Source organism: Simochromis diagramma, unplaced genomic scaffold (genome assembly GCF_900408965.1).
Source record: "Simochromis diagramma unplaced genomic scaffold, fSimDia1.1 OVJJ01000486.1, whole genome shotgun sequence".
NCBI lineage: Eukaryota > Metazoa > Chordata > Actinopteri > Cichliformes > Cichlidae > Simochromis > Simochromis diagramma.
The window spans coordinates 2,710,271-2,721,435 of record NW_024387047.1 but is presented as its reverse complement, the minus strand read 5'-3'; the positions used below and the strand labels follow the sequence as shown (position 1 = coordinate 2,721,435).

The 11,165-nt window shown below is 38.5% G+C and overlaps 1 protein-coding gene across 1 annotated transcript; it reads right to left on the bottom strand.

Moving 5' to 3' along the window:
• Positions 1–538: 538 nt before the first annotated feature.
• Positions 539–4,256, bottom strand: tmem254 (transmembrane protein 254). Its single transcript, XM_040044723.1, has 4 exons — positions 4,124–4,256; positions 2,201–2,304; positions 1,616–1,675; positions 539–1,404 (listed from the first exon to the last, which is right to left on the bottom strand). Exons 1-4 carry the CDS (start codon positions 4,208–4,210, stop codon positions 1,284–1,286), a joined length of 372 nt encoding a protein of 123 aa, XP_039900657.1. The 5' UTR covers positions 4,211–4,256; the 3' UTR covers positions 539–1,283.
• Positions 4,257–11,165: the final 6,909 nt, after the last annotated feature.

The following is an 11,165-nucleotide window of genomic DNA, read 5'->3' as shown; positions in this document are numbered from 1 at the left end:
ATGGGCCTTCATCTTAGACTGAGCATGTTTTTCCTTTGGCTAACTGATGGGCGTAATGGAGTTCTTTCAGAAACTGAAGGCAAAACTTGCACAACATGGTTTGAAGTGTCTGAGTCTTTCTAAAGATAATTGAGACTCTAAGCAACAGTTTAGGTAACAGTTGGATTCATCTCGAACACTTTTCACATGAAATTTGAGCCTTGGTCAGTTTAAGGAACTTTTGGTAAGGGGGGGGGGGGGAGGAGGTATAGCCTCTGGGAATCTTGTCACGATGTGTACATGTGGATTTAGTTTTGGGTAAAGTATCCACATAATCCAGTATTACTCTGTCTGATAGTCTGAGTTTTAGTCTGATCAATTATGTGACACACTAGTCACACTCAACTGTGCATTCGATTTGTTGCTCATGGGACACACACACACACACACACACACGATTCGAGAGGGTCATGATCTCCAGTTTAAGATTATCAAATAGCAAAGTTTGGAGACTAAAGTATATAGTTAGGGCTGGATCAGGTGACCCTGAACCCTGTCATGTTGCTATAGGTTCAGACTGCTGCAGAACATAATGTGATTCACTGAGGATGCCCCATGTTTATACACCACAACAGGAGGTCATTACATTTTTGTCTTGAGACTTCTTGTTAAAAGGATGTTCTTCCTTCCCGTTGTTACCTAGTACCTGCCTATAGGTCATTTAATTGCAGTTTTCTCTGGACTACTGAAAGGGATTTACCTCACAGTATAAAGCACCTTGAGGAAAACTGTTTTGGTTTGCCACGACATAAATACAGCTGAACTGAACACAGAGGTGAGACCACTTTTTATTCATCTCAAATCACACAAATGCTATTTAAAAAAAGAAAGAAAACACCCCACAGTGGATTCAGTTCACTCATCCTTCATTTTGTAGTGTCAACATTAAGACTATGAATCACAGCACTTTAATCTGAGAAAGGCAAATTTAACAGCATCTCCCCTCTTCATATAATCCAAGAGCACTTTTGAGGATGATGGCAAAATACCATCTGCAGCAAACCTGTCAGGCATCACGTTCATCCAAGCAGCAGAGAAAAAAGGGAACCCACCCAAAACCAACCCACCTGTACTGCACCATGTCTTTAGAATTATTTTAAAAGACACTATTAAAGAAACTGCTCAAGAGTATTGCTCCATTTCATGCTCTCCAACAGGATCTTATAATCAAAGTTAACAGTGGAGGGCCCAAGGAGGAGTCTCTAGACTCCGATGTGTTGTTCTGTAGGACTCTCCTGGTAAGGTCAGTCCTGCTTGGAACGCTCTGGGTCGTACTTAATTAGCAGGTGGAGGGAGGCGAAGCCGAACAGAAAGGTCTGGATAAACCACAGGCATCGAGTGGACATGTCCTTGATGCCTTTGTTACTGCAGGAAAAAGTAAATAGTGTGTTTAGGAAGTAGATTCATCATATGTGCAATGATTGTTGAACCCTTAAACAGAAAATTATGCACAATTTGAATGCAGCTGGCCATTTTGTTTTTTTAATTCAAAAATGTACATGTTGACATGAAATCGGGCTAAAAAAAATTAGATTGCAGCACCACCTACTGGATGTTAAGGTTCCTGCATTCTTACCTGCACAACTTCAGTGCAACCAGGGCCTCACAAAGATGAATAGCACAGGTCAACCACCACCTGAAACAGGAAAAGAGAAAGCTCAACTCTCCAGTGATAACATTTAAAACTAGGATAATGCACATGCTTCCAAAAAGGGGAAAAGCCCCACAAGTTAACAGTGAGGACTTTTCTGGTCTGAAAACAAGTTTTCCCTTCATGCTGTTCCAATCACCGAGTGCTGATAAGCTTAAATTGATCAGTCGTTTCAGATTTCAACCAACAGTGACTCGATGATGGCTTCCAGCTGCCTTTCCTTTGAACAGACCGACTTAGCTGAGTCACGTGACCGAAACCACAACAATACATTAAGCTCTGATTGTTGTCCTATTACTCCACAGCATGAGCGCCAATTTGCAACCTATGAATGTGGCGTCAACGATCCATGTGTGTGTGTGTCTGGTGATTTGCACATCATTAGAAAAAAAAATGTCGCTTTAGATCTCCTAAAGTGATTGGCTTTCATTACAAAAGCTATAACGACCAAACCTCATTACCAGAATTCTCTGTTTGGATGTTTGCAGGAGTCAGTGCTTCATTACTTACCCTTTGTACAGTAGGTCAGGATGGTTATATGCAAGGTTTTTGGAGAAGGTGCCAAATGGACCAAGGAGCTCAAATGGGACTACATCTGGTGCAAACACTGTGCACTGGAATCAGAAAGAAGGCGTTTAAAACACCATATGCAATAAACAAAACTTCCTTCTAATTTTTTGAAGGGCAATATCTTTAAATAAGCAATCATTCTGAAGGTCTTTTGAAGTTTTTTTTTTTTTCCCCCTGCTCAAAGAAGACCTTTGGAATGTCCTTCAAGTCTTGAGAACTATTCCCAAAGACTACTTAAAGAAATCACATGAAAGCTCTACCAGGAGAGTTCAAAATGTGAAGATGACAGTTAAGCTTTGTTTTTGCCCTATAAACTGCATGTATGTTTGCACATTTTTGTAAACTGCCATACTTCGGCCAAGTGTTCTAAAAAAATTAAAGAAATAAATAAGTTTAAAGGATGGGTGGCTCAGGACTTCTGCTCAGTACTGTGTGAGAACTTTAATTTGTTCAAAGACATCTTTGTTTCTAATGACTGTATGACATATACGCTCATTTCATGGCATGCATATGACCAGAGTTGCCAACATCAGACTCTCTCGGTGCTCACAGGCAATGACGTGCTGTTTTAATGAGAAGACTCCACAGTGGCAATAATAAAGTGTATCATTTTATTTTCCTGCGTAACGGTACTATGAATGACTCTTTCCAGCAGTTTAGCTCATGACTGTAGCCAATTTATGCACTACAGAGTGCAGCCTTGTTGTGCAAAATGCCATAAAATATGTCAGTTTCACACGAAAATCAGTTCTGTTCAGTGTTTGAGTTATACCAAAGAAAGCCAAGCGTAGGCATAATTGTGGTCTCTGACCCAATTACTAATCTTCTACACTATAAAAATCTTCAGCTTCCAACCACTTAATTTAATGATAAATATTCATGAAAAACATTTTTAAAGACATGAGTTGACAAATAGAACACATTGCTGCCATTGTCCATTCCCAAGGTGCAAAATACACCATTTAAGAAAACATGGATATCAGAACAGTGACATTGTAGAAGGCACAAAACAAAAGCACTTCAGAGTAGGTAGCCACAACATTCCTGTCATTTACCTTAATAAACAAACCTGGCAACAGGTTGACAACATTTCCTCTGTTTAACAGTAACACTGCCAAATTTTAAACCAATTTTAGAAGGTTTCATTAAAAAGTAATTTCAGCACAGTGGAACTTATTTAAATTCGCGTATTTTCAGTTCTGAAAAGTTCGCACCTTAGGGCCATCGTACTGTTTGTACATTTAAACTGTTATGCTCCATCTACCCCCGTTTGAGTCATTTCTCCTTAATGGCAATACTTTGGAAAGCAGGCATGAATCCTTTGGGGTCACTTTGCCATATTTTCTTGGCCAGACAAAAGGTTAATTAGCTACAAGCTAACCCCAACACGTACAAACTAGCTCACCTGTTAGCTTAAGCGCCCCTTACGTGACAGCTCAGTGTTCACCGAGCACGACCGAGGGCAGCCTTGATGAAAGAAAGCTAACTTGAACTGAGTTTTGAATCAGCTGCTAATATTAACACGTACAGTGGACTTTGAGCTGTTTTTTTGACCTGTGTAACACCGAGAACTGAATGAACCTCGAGAAGATTAGCCTTTTACATAGACACCCTTGGCAATGACTCCATACAATAACCTGCCGATATTTAAACATTTTCCCCATTTAAAAATTCATTAGCAATCCACAACAGGGAGGACTAAACTCTCCCCGAGCCCCCGAGTTTTCAGGAAAATAAAATTACCCGGAGTACATATTGTGCAACACAACTACGGGCTCTGCGAGCAGTTACAAATAAGAGAAAAAAGGCTGACGGTAATAATATCTAAGTTGTACCGAAGTAAAGGTGATTTAACGAACTTACAGCGAAATATATCAGCGCCACCGACACGGTGACCATCCAGAAGAGATGTGCTCTCTGAAAATAATCGCGTCCATCACTTGTAGCCATCTCTGCTGCTGCTGTAGTTCTCTGTTGCCCCGTACAAATATGACCGTGTAATTAAACCCGGATATTTAAACCGTCCGGGCAGTTTTTTTCTTTTTTCTTTTTTTTTCTTTTCCTTTTTTGTCGATTATTATACAAACGGGGAAATTTTACTGAAATAATGACAGTTATCACTTTACTTTAAAAACAATTTTTTAAAATTAATTTAAGTCGACAGGATAGTTTCATTAATCAGCGGACTGTCCATCCGGTAGCCCAGGTCATTTCCTTTGGAAGGCACTTTGAGCAGTGATGTTATGTTAAAGTGATGTTACGTTAAAGTAGGAATAGGTTGGGGGGAGCTCTCACACTCAGTCACCAGGCGGCACTCGGTATCCAGCTGTAACTGTGGGGTCCAGGGCGCACTGATGCGAACCCCCAAGCCTCCTCTCTGTCGCTCTCCATCTCTGTCACTGTTGCCTACCTGAATATCTACGCGTAACGTTAAACGATCCAGGTCTGAGAAAGAGGAAGACAGAGGGACATCTATGGCTCATGCTTTCCTACTAAGTTTTGGGGTTGCTCTGCATTGCTTTGAATGAAAGAATTATCTTGAACAGTCGGCATTCAGACTGAATGATGAATTTTGAAAAATTGCATTTATAAATTTTAGTCCTATAAGTGTCACTATATACTGAGTAGTACTGAAGAAATGTAAAATTAAATATTATGTGGAAAAAAAGGACTCTCCGCAGTCCTGTGAAAACTACAGTAGGTTACCCCCATGATTTATGCAGAACCACATAGACTAGCAAAACTTCACAGAAATCATTTTCTTTATGACTTTATCAGCTTCTCACTTATCATTGTGGAGTACATTTGGCCCACTCTTCTGTACAACATTACTTCAGTTCATTGAGGTTTGTTACAGCTTTCGTAAAGTCCCACCACAGCATTTAATACAGGTTGAGGACTTTGACCAGAGCATTACAACACCTCAAGCTATTATTTATTTTACAATAGAATAGAGTAGCCTCTTTATTATCATTCAGAACATCCACCAGTTAGTGCACATCAGAACAAAATTTTGGTGCATTTCTAATTCTAAAGGTATAAAATATATATCTAAAAAAGAATCTTGGATATATGCATGTAAGAATATGATGAAAAATGTGTGTATATACACATTATTAGTGAAGAAAACCTAATATTTTCTAATAATTCCAATCATTTTACTGTAGATTTGCTGCTTGGGATTGTTGTCCCTTTGCCTGGTTCAGTCTGGCCCCAGCTTTAGCTGTCACACAGAGGACATCACATTTGACTCTAGAATACTTTTATATACAGAGTTCAGTGATTGCAAGGTTCCTATAGTATAGTTTAGTTTAGTTTACTGTCGCTTCATTAAAGACACTCACGGGTCCATAACCAAACATCTCCACTTAATATCATTAAAGTGAATTATTTTGGTGTTTTGGTCCCTCTTAAAAATGAATTACATATGCTGAATAAAGTAAAAGTTTCCATGGAAACATAAATTACATGATCAGAACAGCCAAACTGTGATATAAAACTAACAAAAACAATAATGAATTGTGGTCATTAATATGTTTAAAAAATAATTGTTTTGAGTTTAATTCTTGTAGTTTCAAATTCTATTGTTTATTTTATTATTTTACATGTATCTTGTAAGTTTGTGGCATTGCTCATCTACAAAGCTACAGAGTTTAGCCTGAACATATAAACTGTTGATAATTATATCAGTTTAAAAACTTCTCCCTGCTTATTTTTATTTACTTTTTTTTTTAATTCGGAGGAGAAGTACTTTGCAAATTCTCTGAAGGCATTTTGAAAACGTTTTGAGGTGAGTTTGGCTCATTTCTTGGTCAAACAAAGGTACATTAGCTACATGCTAACCCTCAGCATTCACAGACTAGCTTGCATGTTAGCTTCAAGTGCCTGAAGCTAGGCGAGGTAAGCTAACATAATTCTAACGATGTTTTCGTATCAGCTGCTAAGTTCTGCTTCTACGTGGACTTCAGACTGTTTGCTTACTCTGTGTGGCACTGAGGGCTGAACGGATCTCGATAAGATTAGCTGACTTGGCAAGGATTCAAACTGATGTGCTGACATAAAACCTGTTAATTACAAATCTGGTGATAACAGCGATTTTCAGTGAATTTCAGAAAAAAAAACACTTAAGGAAATTTAATGCAAAAACAACTTTAAAGTAAACTTAAAGGCGGCAGAGCAGAAAACAAGGGTGATTTCAATTTTACCTTAATACAGCTGATTTAATGAGTTAAATTACCTTATTTCAGTGTTATATAATAATCACATCAACCACTTGTACCCATGACTGCAGTCTACTGCTGTTCTAGTCCCCGTAGGGATAAACCTGGGAGGGGGTTGATGGCACAGTGCTAGTAGCCTTTTTTTATTTATTCATTTATTTTTAAATCAGCTATTTATTTATTCTATGTAGAAAATTACACAAAGGGAGACAATGCACTGCAGTAAAACACAAACATCAGTTGGTTATAAACCTGTTTGGTATTCTTTAACAACCCTGGAGATACACTTACACTCCAAACAGGGGACTGTCCGGAGCATTACCCAGTGCTCTGAGGTTGTTTTGGCCTCCTGTGAACAGCTACCTCGGGGCAGTGATTTAAAGCAGGAGTGGGGAAAATCTCAGAGCCACACGCCAGGCGCACTGCTTCACCCGCGACATCGTGAGCTCTGGTCACAGCGGCAGTCACCTGTGCGCACCCCAAGGACGAGCACAGCTGAGGCGCGCGGCCAGCCTCTCTGCCTCCGGCTGCCTGATTCGTTACTCTTAGTGCTTGATGAATTGATCGGAGTAAAGGTCATTTGAAAATAACAAAAATAAAACGCTAAAAAATAAGTGTGGGTAACGCATGAAGAAAACACTTGGTCTGCGTGTATATAGCTTGTTATTTTTTTTTTTATTTGACGTTTTTAAGTTTTAACTTCTGTTTAATCGTCCTGCATGTCAGTGTCTCAGCATGCATGTCAGCATGTGTGTGCGCTATCATTTCTGCAACTCTGCTGAGTTTTGAGTTTTTGCATTGCCCTGAACACCTGAATAAATGAATTAAGTTGAAAACTAAAAATTCCAGTTTATGGGTTGTCTCTATAGCTGCACAATGGTGCTGAAAATACCATATAAAATGAAATATGTTAATAATACATATAAATTCACAAATGATTATGTAGATCTTTGGCGCATTTAAGGATGGAGACTGCTTGTGCGTCACTAAAATGCAACTCATTCTCTCTCTCTCTTTTAATTTTTTTTTAACTACTAGACATCCAATAATCTCAGTAAAGCGATTTTTCTTTCCTGCCTCAATAATCACGGCAGCCTGGGTATTGTGAAGACTAAATAACGCGCAGGGTAAAAGCAGCAAATGACCGGCTTGTCCTGCTTATGTTAATATATATAGAAAAATGACTGAGTCACGTTTACACCCGAAGGAGCTGCTCAGTCACAGAAATCCATGCCATGAAGCTTCCAGAGCAGTTTTTTTTCCTTCTTTTTTCTTTTTAGATAAAACAAATAATGTTACTTATTTCGTTTCTATTTTATTTCATTCATTTTTCGTTCTTAATGCCACAGAAGACGTGGGACTCAACATGAAGTCATCAGCGCGACTTTTACTCACTGTGCGCGCTCGGCTCTCGGTGGCCCCGCTGCGTAACCTTACGGGGTCTGCCACTTCACGGCGGAGTTGCTGTGGCTCCTGGACGCTTCCAGTTAGCAGTAACACCGCTTACAGCTGATCGCGGAATAACTAGGAGCGAACACATTTCATCAACTGACCCGTTGCAAAGGTGGGATCCTGCTACAGAACCACGCTCAACTCAGCAAGACCTTCAGAAAGACGCATTCTTCCACAAATGTCTAGAAAAGTTTGATGATAATAGAATATTTCCCAAAACAAAACAAAAAATGATTGCTAATAATAAACGAATACCAGTAATTAATGTCAGTTGCAATTAAAATATAACCTGAATGTCTTACTCCGCGAGTTTGTTGTGTTTTTTTTCTTTTGTAGAATTTTACATCTGTGCTTTTACTCATCTACAAAGCTACGGAGTTTAGACTGAAATTGATCACCCTGAGGTAAGGTTAAAGGATTTTTGAATGTCTTTAGACAGGTCTGATTCTCTAGTTGTTTTCAGTACTTGTTTATAGCTGCCATAATATTTCATTGCGAAGAATTTAACATATAATATCTTTGAGACAAACAGTGGGTGTCAAGAAATGACAGCAGTCATGTTTTAAAACTATAAACCATCACATACAACGACAGTTATCAGCATAAACAGACACACTGGATTTATATAATGCATTGTGCTAAACTAGCTCTCCATTAATCCTTTGTGAATTTATAAGCTATATTCAAACCAAATTAAAATCAGTGCAGAGATACACATAAAAGTGTTGAAGTTTTTTCTTATGTAATTGTTCTTTTGTTCTTGCACATTTTACAGCTTTTACAGCAGAATGCATGCTGTTGTATCCAGAATGATATTTGCCTTTTTTTTTTTAAATAAACAGAGCCTTCACGGAAAACCACTGGGCCCACTGTTGCCTCACAGCAGAGGGGGTCCTGGGTTTGAACCCTGGCACCCTTTCTGTGTGGACCTTGCACTGACAAAAAAAAATTGCTAAGTTAATGTTGACTGTCTGAACCGAATACATTCTTGTCAAAGAGATTGTTGATCTCAAGAGTTCCACTTTCTGGTTAAATAAAGCTTGATGCCTAAAAAATGTACACGTTAGCTATGCTCTGTGCTTTAATGCACCTCCTATCATGGATGCTGGCTATTGAACTGCACTGATAACAAGTCAGATGTCCTTCTTTTGCACAGAGAATTAAATGTTGATGTTATATATATATAACCTGTTGTTGCACTGTATGATTTTAACCTGTATTAAGAAAAAATTGTGCTAATGTAACTACTTCCACTAGAGAACCATGTGTGTTTTCTGTACACTGCAGCCTGAAGATCCAGAAATCATAGACATGGGCTGTTTATTTATTTAAAATTAACAATTTTCTTTTCTTTTTTTTAATGTTTTCCTGATATGAAATGTAAAAATTGCATAAAATTGTAATTTTTAAAAAATATTATATATATTTTTGTATAGAGAGCTCATGTTAATTTGAAAAAGTCATACTTTATTTTAGTATTCTGAAAGATTTCTGTACCCATTTTTCTAAAATGACCTCTGAGACTTCTGTACCTTTAGCATAACCATACATTTGATTTTTATTCAAACTGCAATCCCGTAATTCCCCCTGTAGATTTTTCTTCCAGTATTACGTTACATCAATTATAAAGAAAGTAATAAAAGGTTGCATGTGTCTCTTGTGGAAATAAACAGAAAACCTGCAATAATGCAATAATCAATAGTCATAATCGTAGCATTAAGAGTGCAGTGAATCGCTCCCCTATGCTGCAATGCACTTTTTTACTGTTTCATTTTTTAGAGGCTCTGCAATTTAAATGATTAATAAGCTGATCAGATGGCTGTTTGTGCAGCTCGCTGTAGGCATTGTTATCAAACTAAGACTCTTTTCCATTAGTTGAACAACCTGTAGGCTGATCAGCTGCTTAGCTGGCTTTAATCACGTCGTCACTGTGTGCAAACTCACCCATGGCATTTATGTTCAAAGACAGATCTGCATTTCATTTTATTTAAAAATAAAAATCGGATTTATTCCAGTTGGTAAAGTTGCTCTGCTAAAAACATTACCTCACACTGGTCATGGTGGAAGGTCCCATCACTTTGCAGGACTTTGATAATGGATGTGTGATGGGATTTGGATATAGGACCCACAGATAAAAAAACTAAGGGGGACTTAATGGAGCCGGTCTCACACACCGAGACATTGATTCTGCTCCAGGAACAGATAACCACTAAAACGTCGACGCCTGTATCAGATAGCTCACAGAGACTTCAAAGCTGCATTGTGTTTTAATAATGCATACTACAGATCTTGGCACTTTGCTCTCTGGCACCGCATATCTTGATTTTAGAAAAATCAATAAAATCTAGCTGCGGAAAAAGTGTCCAAACACTTAGGCAAACATTTGAGGGGGGATGCATAGTAAGTGCGGGAGGTAATATGTGATTTAGTTTAAAGACAGAAAAGAGAGTTTGACACATAAAGGTTAAAGGTCACTGCATCCAAGGCCTGGACATGTTAAACAATCTGCCCCCCTCTCCCCACCACACCCACACACACACCAATTACGGAGGCTACTGTTGGACCGGGACAATTAATCAAGAAGGTCCTCTTTGTTTTTTCTCTTGTGATAACAGCTCAACTGGTGCTTTGCATATGAAGAGCAAAGCAAAGACACTGACAGACAAGCTTCAACTCAGTCCTATTTTACAATTGGACAAAAAAAAGTGTTTGTTCTTTTTAAGATTGTTAATGTTTTGATTAATCATCAGGAGACTGTTTAAAACTAATCACATGACTCCCTGCTGCCATATTTGTGGCTTCTAAAGTGGCCTCCTTTAAGTGAAAATATAACACTTCTGATGCACATTTCACTGAGCCACATTACTGGAATGAAACCACAGAGCACTAACACAAATAAAATATAACACCAACAAAGTAAAAATATATGCAAAAACACAAACTAATACATAATAAAATATATAACTGTGTATAGATATAGAAATATGTGCACAGAAAAGTTGCTGGCTAATCTTCGCGCTCTATCTTGCTCTGTATGTTTTCTGTTTCTTGGGCAGCCATCGTGTGCCGACAATCCTGAAACACAAACAATCACATGCAGGTCGTATTTTAATTAACTGGTTTCGACGATCAATCAACTTAGGTGATAATGGGTACGAGGGTGGGGCCGGACTCAAGGGGTGGGGGTACTTCGAGTTAGCCATCCAGCTGTCGTGATGTCACCAGGATCCCCT